This window comes from Physcomitrium patens, chromosome 4, assembly GCF_059467195.1.
Source record: "Physcomitrium patens ecotype Gransden chromosome 4, ASM5946719v1, whole genome shotgun sequence".
NCBI classification, from domain to species: Eukaryota; Viridiplantae; Streptophyta; class Bryopsida; order Funariales; family Funariaceae; genus Physcomitrium; species Physcomitrium patens.
The window spans coordinates 12,577,252-12,592,913 of NC_143413.1; the positions used below are offsets into that span (position 1 = coordinate 12,577,252).

The following is a 15,662-nucleotide window of genomic DNA, read 5'->3' on the forward strand; positions in this document are numbered from 1 at the left end:
AAGTTGCAAACAACTTCTAAACATCAGCACCTCAAACATCATCTATTACACAACATAATAAAACTGGTGTTTTTTTAATACCTAATTGTCAAAAAACATACACATTTATGAATTTTTAAATTTAAAATGGAATAGTTACATATTTTGTTTGTAAGACCTGACTTCTAAATTCAATAGATTCTAACTGATAATATACAGTTAAGAATCAATAAACCATACTTTATTAATGTTACTTACATTATTACATGTGTTCATCCTTTATGGACATATAGCAAGGATAAAATTAGCTAGGATGTTACATAAGTCTCTTTGTGTAATACAAATCGACAACATATGATAAAATATTGGAAATATCATGGTAAAAAATAAAAATAAAAAGAAGAAGAAATAAAATGTAATAAAATACAAAGTGTGAAAATATTTATCAACCAGTGATTACACAATTTATCAACTCTAGAAGGTATATAAAATCGTTTTTATTTACTTATTTATTTATTGACAAAACACCCAAAATGTTTCTCTGTAGAATAACTGGTATTTTCGAAATCATCATCAATGTGCTTTAGCTTGAATGTAGTAGAAGTGCTTCCTATTCAACATAAATTTCCCAGGTGTAGTGAATTTGTGTCCGTGTTGTGGACACATTACCAAACCACAAGACCCGAAAAAGTCTAGATACTTGCAGTGTGAACGCTACCCGCTCGCAATAAGTAGAAAAAGGAACTCTCGCACCTTTTTGCTAGCCAATGTGACCCACATGTTAGTGATGCTTAATTCCAACGTGCCGATAATGCTGAAATGAATTATCGCAAAAAAGCCAAGTTCGCAGTGTGGAAAGGACCCATCCCCCTCGGGTAGCTTTCCACGTCGCCCTGTTCACACTCCAATAGAGTAGCAACCCAAACACACACCAACATCCTAGACGTGATTTTTCTATTATGATTTTTTAAATTGCACACTACTGACCACTGGTTCTCGTAGTAAGTCAGACATTAACGGATCCAAAAATCCATAAAGTAATAACCCAATTCATCTGAGATGCCGCTCAAGTCGGAACAAATGCTGCAAAATCATTGTTGTGGTGTTTGTCCATATTCGATATGAGGAATCTTTTTTGTACAGCATGAGCCTTAAATGACTCGTGTCTGGTTTTCTGATCCCAAGCTCGGTCTCCGAGGCACCCTGTGACCGTGGCTCAGATATTTCAAAGCGTTCGATCCATCGCCACCTTCGATGCTCGCGAAGCGCGCACCCGGGGAACGGTCGCTATCTGAGATGTGGCAAGTACAAAGTACGGGCAATTTTGAAGCGGGGTCCGCAGGGCGGGGCCGGGAGAGAAATCCACCGCGACGCGGCGAGGCTGCGAAGGAAGGCGATGATGCTACAGAAGCAAAAAGCTACTTGGCCATGGCTGTGGCGTGTTTTGGAGTAATAAAGCACTTACTCGTTCTGCAGCAAGTGGGCCAGGAGGTAGGGACCAGGCGTCGTCAGTCGCCAAACAGGGGAGAGGCTGTATTACTCCACAATGGCACGAGGTTTACTCGTGGTCCTTGCGAAAGGATTTCCTTCCGACAAATATCATCGTATGCGTCGAGCAATTTCGCAACGTGCTTGTTCGGATCGACCACCTCGACGCTTGCCAGGAGGGGGTTTGGTGAATGTAGTCGCGTTGTGTCAAACGTGGGCGGTTGGGAATATACCTGCGATCTATACCTGCGATCAAGCTGGAGTTTATGAACGCCTGGAGATTGCCCCTTGTGAGATGGCAATTAAGCTTTGGAAGTTCAGCCGGGTTGGAACCGAGGTTTCGTTGAAGTGCACTCGATGACGGCGGTCCTGAGGGAAGGACGTTAGTTTGGTGTAGTTGGCACGAATTCGTGACTTGCTTGGGCGCCTCGTGTTTTTTCTTTCCCTCAGCGCCGGTTCTGTGCCTTAATTTTGAGATGTCCTCTAGGGCGTCAATTGCGAGTGACTACTGTAGCATCATGGATGGATTCGATGGAAAAAAGGTCAATCTCTCTTGATTGAGTGGTTTGCGTTCGTTTTAGCTGGGAGGAGTGGTTACTGGAAACGAGTTAAAGAAAGCTATGGGAGACGCGGTCAATGGGGGAGCAGCGAGCATGGAACTGATGAAGCCAATTCAAATTGGGGACCATCAGCTGCAGCACAGGTGATCAAAATGGGTCCCGTCCATAACCCTGAATTGCTTCTTATAATGATACGTGACGTCAACACAGCCTGCAGAATGCGCGCGCTCGGGTAAAACTCTCAACAGCAAGTCTGGCTGACAAGCATGAGATATTTTTGTGAGAGGTTGCAGGATGGTACTGTGTCCCATGACGCGGTGTAGAGCACGAGATACATTAGCCACGCCGTTGATGACCGAGTACTACTGCCAGAGAGCGACCGAAGGAGGCCTTCTTATTTCTGAAGGCGTTTGTGTAGCCGCAAATGGCCATGGGTATGTCAATCTTTCATTTTTGTAAACTCTTTGACTTAGCATGAGCATTTCATGATTTCGTGATGTGATGCGTGCTGTTTTTGTTATTTGAATCGATCCCGTGTTCACGCCGCTTCTGTGCCGTAACAGGTTCGTGAACACTGCGGGGATTTACACTAGTGAGCAGATTGAGTCATGGAAAGCAGTCACCCAAGGAGTGCATAAAAGAGGCGCCATTTTTTTCCTCCAGCTATGGCATGTTGGCAGAGCTTCACATACAGGTAAGTTTAGAAATCATCTCAACAAGCTTTCAGCTGCTGCACAAAGCAGGTCCTGTTATCAAATAGACTGGTCATCAGTATCTAAAAGTCTTGTGTGTATGGAGCAGAGTTGCAGCCCGGAAATGCTGCCCCAATCTCCCCAACCAGCAATTCCGTACCCTTGCCGTGGAGGGTAACTCTCATAGATGCAGATGGCAAAGCGACTAAGCAAATGTATTCCGCTCCACGGCCGCTTCACATTGACGAAATTCCACAGATTATTCAGTACTTTAGGAATGGGGCAAAAAACGCTCGAGAAGCAGGTATCTCCCTTGCATATGATTACAACTCGTTGCTACCCAGATGCATGCCATAAATATGTGCTTTTTAATCTCTACAGCAAATTTCATGACTTATTTCGTTTCATTGCAAGCATGCAGATTCTTTGCTATTTGATTAATTTCCTCATCACATCACTGGATTGCTGCTTACTGGATGGCTTCCACTTCAAGACCATGGTAAGCATCATGGGAACAGTGTCGAATTCATTGAAACCCTTTTGACTGGAAACTGAAAGCAATGTCAATGTGAATTAGGTTTTGACGGGTGCGAAATCCATGGCGCACACGGGTACATCCTGGACGCATTCATCAAGGACACCATTAACGATCGCACAGACGCCTATGGGGGCTCCATAGAGAACCGTTGTAAGCTCCTCATGGAGGTCACACAAGCAGTTGTCGACGAAATTGGTGCCTCTAAGACAGCAGTTCGGATCTCCCCATTCAGCGTTTACAATAGTGTAGGGCCAGACTCGAACCCCGAAGCCCTCTTCACCTACTTACACTCCAAGCTTGATAAGTTTGGCCTCGCATACATCCACTTGACAGAGCCGGAGTTCAGTTTCATCAAGGACAACTTCAAATGGGCGCCCCAGTATGCTCATGTCACTAAAAGGAGGATAACTCCCTTGCTCGTCAGCGGGGGCCATACTCTCGATACTGGGAATGAGGCCATCGGTTCTGGATATGCGGACCTTGTGGGGTATGGGAGGACGTTTATAGCTAACCCCGACTTGGTCAAGAGATTTGCCAAGGATGCGCAGTTGAATACCCTGAATTCGAGTACGATTTATGGTGATTACACTGCGAGAGGGTATACGGATTATCCGTTCCTTGATGAAGAAGCGGATGCTGGGATTGAAGCATAATCCATTACTACCTCCCCTACTCAATGAGAACGAGCATTCGATCATTCAGAGAATTCTGAGAAGATTGTAAGCAACGGCGACAATACTCGCAAAATGTGATGCCTTCTCAATATGGTGACAGTGACTGAAAATTTGACGTGTAAACATGGGGATGTTCAAACAGATACAAGAGATTAAGTAGTGACCAATAAATATTTCCAGTTACATACATCTTGTGTATGTATATTGCTGGAATACTGAATATAAGTTGTTAACATCTACATATTAACTTCTGAACCAGGATACGACAGTTACGTATTCTGATCAATGCTCTACAAAACTCGGATAGGCTGTCTGAAATCTGTCCAATCCTTGCAATCTCAGAGATGCCTGTACCTCGGACATCTGTAATCCTGTCATTTACAATACAAGGAATTGTACACCGAATCGGCGAAAATCAACAACATTGACTGCCCATAATAATCCAGATGCGATGTGCCTTAAGGTGAAATCAAGGTAACACCTCTCATGGACAAGCGTACGCAAATTTGCCTGCACAACGACATCCGCGATAAGCTTCCCTGGCAACTTACAAGGCTTGATTTTTAGACGAAGCCACTGCATGCGATATTAGATAGGCACCGATCTGCAACAGCGCAAAACTTATGTACGATCGCTTTCAAAGCCAGGCGTTCCTCAATGCAGCTCCCTCTTACTTATAAGTCGCAAGTAACTAAGCATGGCAAACGCTTCGTCTTCCCAGCACCACTGTTAAGAAACTGATAAGTAATTGTTGTTACAAGAATGGTACTAGGGAAGTGCTGTAAGGGAGTACAGGAAACCAACGGCTTCATTCTCCCTCCTCAAATCATGTATTGAAATTCAGATCAATACAGGGTATGGGTAGTAGACAGATTAGAGTGGCAATTAATGCGACAGCACGTAGCCATAACTTGAATAAAGCTCCCATCATAGAAAACTTTTCTCTCTTTGATCACTGATGTTCATAAAAGCAGTATCCAGATCTGTCATGGGTGCTGCATAGAAATATCAAAAAATTAGAACAATCATCTACAGTAATAAACATGCTTTGCTGCAAAATATACGCATTCAATCTGCTGCTCATATCCTGACCGCTAGCGTTTCAAACAGATATAAAGGTAAACATACCCAGCAGGTCATCATATGTTCCGTCAAATGTTCCTTCAAACGTTCTGTCAAAAGTTTTGTAATCCGAAAGTAGGGGTGGTGATAGCGGACGCAGATCAGGAACATGTAATTCCATCCGTGGTTCTACGTGACATCTTCGAGGCGGATCTTGTAAACTCTCCCTAGTTCCATTTTCCGCGTGCTGCCTCCCATTGAGACCTTTGCGAGACATGGGACTCTCTCCTCTCTGCACAAGTTTTTGCGGATCTGATTGATAACCATTCCCCTCCTCCGAATCTTTTACATGTTTACTAGGGAGAAAGGATCGAATGGAACCCTTTCCAATGTAGCTTGCTGGCTGATTAGTGTTCATGTCCACAAAGACCACTTCCCTGTTGCTTTTTGCATTTATTTGAAAGGGACTCACTGGAGTAAAATAATGTTCTGCAAAAGTAGGCTGCTGTGTCGTGTCTGCAACAGCAGGAACAGGCTTTTGAAGAGCAGCCTCAATAACTGCTTGCCTCAAGGAGGTAATACCTGCACACCATAATTCTTATGTAAGACTTAATTAAATATTAAACCCAGTTGCACAGCTGATGTATAGAAGCAGGGAAAAACTTAAGCACTAATTTCCGGACGTTTCGAAAAAGAATTGAAAATTTAGATAGATACGAAGTAACTCAAAAAAGAATCTGGTGTAGGTCAAGCAAAACGACATGCAAATCTTTAGATGTAACATTCATCTTGCCGCAAACCCTTCCATCTTTTTCGCTGCAAAGAACAGTAGAGTATACATCTAAGTAGAAAAACAGGCCATACCTTCAGCAAGATCATTTCCACCATTCCAAAGTACACCATTGCCTTCCAGACCCTCTTGTTCTTGTAACACATCTAAAGAACGCATAGATGTGACTCCAGCAAGTGCAGCTTTTGAGTGTGTAAAACCTCCAATAGCGCTTGGAGACATGTAAGGAAGTTTCAGTGCTGGACTCGGAGGTATAAGCTCTAAAGGCAGATTGGAAGGGTTCGCCGATTCGCGTACACTTTGCTCCGCATCTTCATCCTGAGAAGATAGACATAAATGTTAGAAGAAAAGAGGAAAAAATTAGCGAGATGACGTCTGCATTATCATTACGAACATGGACAAGAAGGGAAGATATGCAAGGCCCATTACTCTGAGAGTTAATGTCTGCTGTCGAGTCTCTGGAAACCCAATAAGAGAGTTTTGTGCAGCTCGAGATGCTGCCATTACATCGGGACCATCCACCCGTTCCCGCAGAGTAGTAATTGCTGCCTCCATTCCTGGCATAGAAGCTTCCAGCTGGTTCTTGAGAGTCTGTTGCAGATTTACCAGCCATGAAATGAGGTGATAAGATCCAAGAGAGACCGTCTTAAGACGCTGATCATCTTACGGGCAGGTATTGAACTGCATATTATTCTTTGATCCATGTTGTCAAAGTGAACCAGAACAAGTCTACTCATAAAAAGTTACGACCACTCATTGCAGACCTTCTGAGCATCCTAACTCGAAAGTAATCTACAATCGAGATAGATCCATAATGACAGAAATGTAAGGCTCACCAGGAGGTTACAACAGTGCTGTTTGTGTTCTGCTAGAGTTGTGCGAAGAGTATGTGCATGAACACTGTCTTCCCCACGCGCGTACTCCACCATAAGATCAGGTCCTGCCCCATTGTTTGATCTGGCCTACAAGACCCAAACAAGATACACAACGGCCATCAAGCACTCAGAACTATTTATAAAAAAACAACTAAAAATAAATTGATAGAAAATCAAGAACAAGTCACACAACCAGAACTGTAATGAGTTAGACAAATAAAGCTTTTTATTTGTCTAAGTCTCAAATTTAGACAAATAAGATTATATTTTCATCAAAATAGGATAGACTGCATACAGAAGAAAAGTCAAGTTGACTCTTCCACGGTTTCTTTTTAGGAAGAACAAAAAACACCAAATAAGTGCATAAGCAATTCTTACCAAGCGAAGAGTTTGTTTATGAACTGCTTGCAATGCATGGGTCCAGCGACGCAGAATTTCACCTACGTCCACAGGGGGTGGAGTTTTAGTAGACTTTTCATCCTCTGTTGATACTCCAATGTCAAACCTAGACCGTTGGCTTTCATATTCAACATTTGAATTATGGGCTGACTCCACGGGCAAATTAACAGATCCAAGGTCTACTGCAGCTCGCAAAACAGCTCCATCAATTCGGTACCTGCAAAATGTGTCAAATTATGAAACATCCAACACCCTCCTACGTGAGGTAATCAAGAAACCTCCTGACGCTTTCCAAATCCTCCATTCCAGAGAATGTATGTGCTCCAGTTAGTCTGTGTTTTCCACTAAAGAATGAAAACTAGTGAACTGTGTGAACCATTATAACCATTTCACAGCATGTAAAATAACATGCTCAAACAAACATCAAAACCTCCCTGGCATAGGTTTCCGAATAGATGTCTTCAGCACAGACGAAAACAGGCCAGACATAAATAAGACAACGAAGGACTTTCATCAAATAGTCATGTAAATCGCCAGTTCAGTACCTGTGCTCTCGACGAGCAATAAGATCCTCGATAGGCCCAGATGCTAACTCTGCTACTCTTTCTGTAAGACATTAAATGAAATAGGACGAATTAAGAGTCATTTTCAAGGTCCTTAATAAGTAAGGTTTAGGATCAGAGATAATCCTAATCTAAGATAGCCGCTAGAAGACCAGAAGCATTCATGCGCTGCCATATTGTATCAGAGACATCCCTCTGCCAAAAATCTAGGTGTCATACATCGCTCTTAATAAAAATCTAGACCGGTACAAATAAGAGTGAAGGATAAATGTTGTCTGAAGGAGTTGAAGAGTCAAGTGGGAGTGGGACAAAAGAGTGCAGATTATGGCTAGCTTAGCTGACTTGTGACTAAATAATATGTTCAGACCTGAGTGTGATAAAATTCCTTTCCACAACTGGGAAGCTCTAGCAACGGGAGCTGTGTCACCCACACAGTCATCATGTAAAAAATCAGCATGGTTGGATTCTTGTAGTTTCTCCAGTTCTTGATGCTGAAATGCCTGCAGATTCCAAGACAAATTCAGTGGACAGGAAATATGCTGTAACGAAAACAGAAATACAAAAGATATTTTAACCAGGTATCTATGCTCTAACAAAGAATTTAGGTCAAAAAAGAGCCGATGATCGAGGTGATTTAAGAAATCAAAAAGAGAACTGAAGACGTAACCTACAAAAATGAGTTTAAGTAGCAACCAGAAAAAGACAATAGAATTGACTATGTGTCAACCCTGAACACGCAGGACGGGCAACTACATTTCTGCGAAAAGCTCTCATTTATCTAACAAAGGAATGCCATACTTTCAAAATGAGAAAGATAGCTTAAACATTACAGTTTCTTGCATTACTTTAAAAAGATTTTAACTAAAATATAACCGTATACCTCTTCAGCACACAGAGCCCGGTGTTCAGCTGTCATATCATGGGCCAAGCTAGACCAACTGGTCTGCCTTTGAACAGCTAGTACTGTTCCTTTCATAAATCGCTTGCGTTCCAACGCAATTCGAGCCTGTAGTCAAAGCACGTGGTGAGCATGTTAGATGATTTGCGTGGCTTGAAAGCAAGTTAAACACCAGTGTACACCACACTGCAAACTGCCTCTCAGTCTACAGATAGCAGTACTATTACACAATTAAAGTTGCATATCCCCTTCCAATACCTTCGTGACAGCGAGCAGAGAAGCTGGTCGAGTATTTGGACCAACAAGCTCAGTCAAGGAAGCTGGTAATGGATTAGCCGCCACATCTGCTGGGAATGTTCGTCGATGAACTTCTCGCAATGCATGTGCTGATAGATGCCACAAAAGCTCTACAAATCTGATGCATCCAACACCTTACTTAGCATTTACCATAATATAGAGTGGAATACAGATAGGTTAATAATCGCTAACGAAGTCTAAAAAGAGAGACAGAAGACTATACCTCTGGCCACAGCAGGTCGCTAGAGAAGACACACGAGAGTTGCTCCGAGGTAAGGCCCCTTGACTTTCCAGCTCATTAATCAAGCCCTGAACTACCTGCATTAGAACACTACCGTCAACAGCCTACTATAATAAAGCCACATAACATAACAAATGACAATAATCAAGAAAGAACTCACCACTTGTAACACAACATTAATAACAACGAAAAAGAGAACACACACACTTTAAAAAAACGAAGTGAGGAAGAAGAAGAAGGTTATTTGGAAAATATAACTGAGGCGCAGTGAATGTTTCAAAAGCCATTACTTCTAGAAACAGCACCAAACACAACACGCGGAACAATTAGAATCAAAAGTACTTAACCGAGGGATATTACGAGCTGGTATGGTGAACGCTAAAATTCGAAATCTTACTTTTCGAAAATCACGTGATTGTGCAGCATCGAAAATAGGCCAAACTCCAGCAAAGTCCTGCCAATGAACATTTCTGAAATCAGAAAAATAGCCATATAAAGGAATTATCATCCACAGAATCATTTTTCAATTACCAGTTTGATCGTAACCAAGGCCCACTGTGAACTTAGAATAACATGAAGAGTTCAGAGAAACGAAATATACATGAAGGACCAACATTTACATTTTCTCTAAACGAGGGACCAGAAAACAAAAGCGTTTTAAACTGTAGACGTGACAGGGCACTGATAGCATCTTGTCGGCTACAAGATCAACAGTTCTTCACGAAGCTAAAACTATATCTGTGTCTGCAAATAGATGTGAGGGTATTTGCATTCAGCTTTAAAGAGCGTGGGAGTGATATTCCCACAAGAATCAAAAGAATGTGTATCAATACTACAATAGCATCTACTTCTATCTGGACTGCGGAGACTTAAAAAACCCTAAACATTTCGAAAAAAGAAAGTCTAAACAAAGAAACCAAAAGAAGTCAAATTGCTAGATACAAAACGCTAATTGCTACGATCACTCTTGAAAGACAATTGGAGAGATCATTCATTAATCGGCGGAGGCTTCACGCAATCTAGACCCGTAATTCCCAGTACATTCCTCCAGTGGAACTACAATACGCATTACGCCCGATCGTCTTGTGCAGCTTCACGAATTTCTGAAGGGGATTACTGACGATCAACCTTTAAGTGTAGCACTCGAGCTGAATATTCAGCATCCACAACCGGGGCAGCAAGGACCCCTACCATATCAGAACTTACAGGGCTGAGTAACAAATACGCATGATATGAGAGAAATGAGACTTAAGGAAGAGAAAACTACCTTGGCCGAGAGCGTTGGACCCCTTAATGCACAAATGAGAAAGTGGAGAAGTGCTTCACCAAGACGGGGATTGGAGTGCCTGAATAAACCAGCTCGCATGCCAGCTCCAGGCCCAAGCACATTAGGGTCAAGTCCAAGGAGGAGACAATTAGAATACAACGCTGCCTCCACGTCTCCTTCTCTCTCCTTCTCCTTTTCTTTCTCACGCTCCCGATCCCGATCAGCATTCTCTTTTTCTCTCTCTCTGTCCTTCAGCGAGGCGTCCATTGTCTTAATACGACCACACCCTTATCCAGTCAACAGGAAATGCCTGTACGTATTTCGAATGTGTCTACTTCTTTAAAACAAGTGATCCACGATCGAGGCCAAAGTTTGATTGCTCGACACACAAATCCTGAAATGCCTCCAGTCTGCGAACCCCGTGGGAATAATCATCGTCTATAGATAACAGGCCCGGAGCATATCTGACGCGAAACCCTTACGATCCGTACCATCGCTTCTCAGCGCCTTAAACCACCTTACATCCCTGTAAATTCACCATCGCCTCAAGATCTGGGCGTCATGAGCTCCAATACGGAAGAAAGGAACCCATCGCTACCAAACCTAGTTCACCGCCCTATTTCAACGCCATAACACCATGCCTAGCTACAATACCACTCGAGATGGGAATGAGTTCACCACAGTCCTACGAACAGCTAACGAGCTGTGCCGCAACCGATACCGCTCGAGGCGACACCGCACTGGAATCCAAACCAGCACAAGGACATCCTCTGCGCACGGAAGATGAACTCTTCCGGGGTCCAGTTCAAGCAAACAAATCAAGTTCAGAATACATTGCGCAAACTCCCGTTCGTGAAAGGCCCAAACCAACACCACCTCCTCCACCAGCAAAACCGACAACAATCATAAAATCCAGTACACTTAAAGCCTCTTCCTTCTTGCTCTTCGTTTTTTTCTTCAGTGCCACCGCAGACCTATCACCGTAAAATTACGCCACACACTCTCTCTCTCTCTCTCTCTCTCTCTCTCCATCCCTCTCAATATCCCAAGCTGCGCCAACGAACACACGCGCCAAACCTGCTCCCCTGCCTTCTCCCCGCCCTAGAGCCACCTTACTAACATTGCCATCACTTTTTCTAAACGCGCTCCTCGCATCTTCTCAGATCGAGCCAAGAAGAGTGCCACCTCGCCGCCTCCACGGGCAGACTCGCCGTCCTCGACTCCGCACCCCAATTGGCAGCAACAATTGACACTGACACTTTCGAGCAGGCAAGAGGAGACACCGCAGAGTGCCAGAGCCTCGCAGCAGCAGTACCGCTCTGGACTGTCCACATAGCCGCAGAGTGCATCATGTGAGGGCCTCTGATGCTGAGAGACCCGATGTTAGGAAAGTAGAGGCTGAGGGATAGCAATGCAGGCAAACCAAGCACGGGGACTACATACTGGTCGCTTGCGAGAAGCAAGGGTGACAGAAAAAGCTTGGAAGTAGCGAAAGCGAAGGTGGGTACTGTGAGAGAGAGAGAGCGAGAGCGAGAGAGAGGGCGGGGGCGGGGGGGGGGGGGGGGGGGGGGGGGAGAGCTGGGAGAGTGCGACGGAAGGGAAGGTCAGGGTTTGCTGGGCGTGGCATTCAAATTTTGCCTCTACCCTCAGGAGTCTGGCTGAGGTGTTATTGGATGAAATGCCGTTGCCAGCTCGGCGCTTTTTGCTGCCAGCTCATTGGGGGGGGGGGTTGCTAGCTTTGTTTCCAGCGGGAATGGACACTGTAGGAATAGGGCGTGAGGTCCCCCATTCAACTATTTTCTTTGCATGGGAGTGTGAGGTTTTACAATTGAAGTAAAGTGAAGGCTCATTATTCCTTTATATCTATGTATCTGTGGGAGGGGTAAAATTTTTAAAAATTTTAATGCACCAAATTGTTGTTATTTTATTATTATTAGAATTTTAATGACATAATATATAATTTTTCATTGGAAATGATGCTTTTATGTATAGATATAATTTAGAATGCTGAAAGGAAAAAAATATGTGGTAAACACACTCTCTGGACAGTATTTCCTACAGTTCGCTGAAGCTCTGTCACTCGCACAAGAATAAAAACAAGTATTCTTACTTACACTTTTGTCTTTTAGTAATCAATGAGAAGGATAATGCAGGCATGATTTTGTTCCGATGTAATACTCACATGTACGTATACAAGTCAATTCTCCAGTGTGTTGTTATAAAGTCGTGTTTTAGCACAAACTGTATGCACACAGAATTTATGATTTAATGCCTCTTTTTGTTTTTAGGCAAAGCAAAGCCAAAGAATAACAGAAGTAACAACACTTCAAGTGATTGAAGATCTCTCTACACAAACGCAATGGATCACATCAACATGACATAGAAAGATGTGCACCAAATAAAAAGGGGATTAATTGTTCTTGCGGAGGTAATGTTGAGTGAGGAGGTCAGTTGTGCGAGCGTCAACAGTGTGACTTGTAATTGGAGTGAGTTAGTGAAGGACTCACCGCCCTTCAAACCTTCTACCTGGTCCCCTGGCCCTAGTACCAATCCCTCCCTCCATCTTTCCTCCTCGCCTAATTCGTAGGAGACTCTCTGCCCAACTGCCCGTCATCCGACCTGCTCACCCACCGCAAAACCCACACCCCCCTTCCTTCCAGGTCGGCACCTCCTACCCACCCATCCACATCAGAGCAAACCCTAGAATGTATATGCAAGAGCAGAATGGCAGTCCTCTGCTTTTAATCTGTTTTGCCTGAGCCCGGACTTCTTCTTCTTCTGATTCCTCATCCCATTCCTCCCTTCTCCACTTTATTTTGCTTCTTTTTTTGTGTGTAAATATATAGAGGAATGTTAAGTAAACCAAGCTTTTACTAAATTGACCCTTTCATCATGACAAAAAAAACATAAGAATGTTTTGAATTTACAATAGCCTCATAATTTTGAATTCTATCATTGGAGGTTTTTTCTATCTTTTACATGGTTTTTTAAAAAAATATCCTTCAAATTGTATCAAATTACTATCAGATATTTTTTTGATATAAGCGTTTGAAAAATAAATACTAATTTTTCTTCTTAATATAATGTTTTGTAATTGTGATAATTAACATACAACGTTTTTATAAAAAATAGATGAAATTATAAAGATGTTATAATTAGATGAGACATTTCATATATATATACATATATATATATATATATATTTATACAATAAAAAATGATTTTAGGCTAAATACATATAAAATAAGATGGATATGCAAAATTGCCAATTTTTATACACATTCACTCTTAATCAATTTAAAAAAAAAATACATTCTTGTAATTACTTTTAAAAACCCTTTAAAATAATCATGTTTTTTTAAAAATATATATTGTATTTTTTATAAAGATTTAAAAGTAATAATTTAAATAAATATAAATTGATTTAACACAAATTCTTCTAAACCTCTTCTAGAGTCTGAGTTAGCTTGTAACATATAAAATTTCTTATTATTTTGATTTTCTGCTATTATTATTTTTTAAAATAGATTCAATGTATATTCTAACTTTTCAAACATATCCATGTCAGATTATTGGTTTATGTACTAAATATAAAATAAAAAGGAAATAATTTTGTTGAATATAAATCATTAATCTATGTTTTCCACATTAGAAATCATTAAAAAAAATTATGTTATTCTTTTTACATTATAATAAACTATTGATACTTTAAGGTAAGCACATTCTAATTTATGCAAATTTTTAAAAATATAGCAACTATCAATGTCAAATAGAGCTTTTTAAGAGAGATTTTCTAGAAACTGTTAAAAAGCCTTGCTTTACCTTACTGAAAGGAAGAAAACATTCAGTATACAATTTAATTTATTTGTACCAAAGAAAGCATATGGAATTTTTAAGTCAAAAAAATATTATATAAAATTTAAAGTTTCAAAATTATTAATTAGATAATTGTATCATACAAAAATTAGGTATTATTTTGAAATAATAACCAATTTTTGAGACCATGTCAGAGATTCTTTCTAAAAATATTACAAGGATATAAAATTTCAAAGCTTACAAAAAAATTTGATAGTAAAAAGCACTTTTAAAATTTGGTAAACACAGTGCCTTGTTAAGAAAATTCTACAAATCTCAAACAGCAACAATTGTTTTTTATGAGTTCAAGATGCACTATGAAATAACAAAAAATGCTGCATTGGATTCAACCTCTGATTTTATAAAATTTTATTATTTTAAAATATAATGTAATAATTATGATCTTAGATCTATAAAAAATTAATTTTTTTTAATATGCAAATCAATGCAAATTGATTAACCCATGCAAAACTACCACAATATAATTGTCATACAATCAGTCCTTCAACTACTATAAAAACTGGTTAAATTATTTGATATAATGGAGCTATAAATGTTAACTAAATTAGTACTCATGGCAGAATAATTAATACCTAAATCATCATTAAAAAAATGATCTATGTATGTATGTATGTATGTATATATATATATATATATATATATGTGTGTGTGTGTGTGTGTGTGTGTGTATAAAAAAAATATATATCTTTACTTTATTAAAGCTTGAATACTAAAAATAAATCAAAACAAGAAAATTAATGTTGGGAGATACAATGTACATTTTTATAAGGAATAAAGTGTAGTTTAAAAGGTAAAAGTTGTTTATATTGAGAGATTTATTTATGGTATCTTTTTTGTACATTTAATTTGCTTAAACCACTTCTAATTTATTTTTATTATTATATAACATTATGGTAACCTGATTTATATAATACTAATCAACTTCCATGTTTAAATTATAATTTAAAAAAAAACCATTGGTGATTACATACATATTAAATTTAAAAATCTTAAATAATATATATATATATATATCTAATTTACCATCACTATATGTATTTAACAATGTATATATATATATATATATATATAAAAGTTAATTTTAAAGTATTTTACAAAAACAAATTAAATTGTCATCAATACTATATTGACTTGTATTACACAATTTTTTTTTTCTAAAACTTATTCTATTTTACTTAGGTGTTATTACAAATAATATTTTAATTTTTTAATTTGATTTTTTTCATAAACTATTACAATTGTATCTTATATATATATATATATATATATATATATGTATAGAGAGAGAGAGAGATTAATTGATAGTTTTGTTTATAATTAACAATTCTTTTTATGTATCAAGGATAGCAAAACCTCAAGATGAAGTTGTAATGAGCCAAAGACCATATAATTCCGAATTTTGGTAATAAAATAGCTTGTTTATTGATTAGTGCGTGTTTTTGGTTGTTGTTGTTACAAAATTT

At 39.8% G+C, this 15,662-nt stretch overlaps 2 protein-coding genes across 2 annotated transcripts; one reads left to right on the forward strand and one right to left on the reverse strand.

Moving 5' to 3' along the window:
- Positions 1-1,771: 1,771 nt before the first annotated feature.
- LOC112281000 (putative 12-oxophytodienoate reductase 11) lies at positions 1,772-4,170 on the forward strand. Its single transcript, XM_024517035.3, has 5 exons — positions 1,772-2,170; positions 2,321-2,461; positions 2,591-2,721; positions 2,829-3,023; positions 3,297-4,170. The coding sequence occupies exons 1-5, from the start codon at positions 2,088-2,090 to the stop codon at positions 3,908-3,910; spliced, it is 1,164 nt and encodes a 387-aa protein (XP_024372803.1). The 5' UTR covers positions 1,772-2,087; the 3' UTR covers positions 3,911-4,170.
- Positions 4,092-11,310, reverse strand: LOC112280999 (AUGMIN subunit 6). Its single transcript, XM_024517034.3, has 13 exons — positions 10,324-11,310; positions 9,454-9,510; positions 9,039-9,133; positions 8,777-8,933; positions 8,501-8,626; positions 7,988-8,120; positions 7,603-7,663; positions 7,037-7,274; positions 6,620-6,745; positions 6,213-6,374; positions 5,858-6,101; positions 5,060-5,575; positions 4,092-4,926 (listed from the first exon to the last, which is right to left on the reverse strand). The coding sequence occupies exons 1-13, from the start codon at positions 10,588-10,590 to the stop codon at positions 4,859-4,861; spliced, it is 2,250 nt and encodes a 749-aa protein (XP_024372802.1). The 5' UTR covers positions 10,591-11,310; the 3' UTR covers positions 4,092-4,858.
- Between the last annotated feature and the right edge of the window lie 4,352 nt (positions 11,311-15,662).

What these genes read in the sequence shown, in the direction of transcription:
- LOC112280999 (XM_024517034.3), bottom strand. Translation starts at nt 10,590, where the DNA reads ATGGACGCCTCGCTGAAGGACAGAGAGAGAGAAAAAGAGAATGCTGAT. An exon ending in ATTGCTCGTCGAGAGCACAG is followed by an intron (nt 7,275 to 7,602) that starts GTACTGAACTGG and finishes CACATTTTGCAG; the next exon opens with GTACCGAATTGATGGAGCTG. An exon ending in ATAAACAAACTCTTCGCTTG is followed by an intron (nt 6,746 to 7,036) that starts GTAAGAATTGCT and finishes TGGGTCTTGTAG; the next exon opens with GCCAGATCAAACAATGGGGC.
- LOC112281000 (XM_024517035.3), top strand. Translation starts at nt 2,088, where the DNA reads ATGGGAGACGCGGTCAATGGGGGAGCAGCGAGCATGGAACTGATGAAG. An exon ending in GACCATCAGCTGCAGCACAG is followed by an intron (nt 2,171 to 2,320) that starts GTGATCAAAATG and finishes GAGAGGTTGCAG; the next exon opens with GATGGTACTGTGTCCCATGA. An exon ending in AAAAAACGCTCGAGAAGCAG is followed by an intron (nt 3,024 to 3,296) that starts GTATCTCCCTTG and finishes AATGTGAATTAG; the next exon opens with GTTTTGACGGGTGCGAAATC.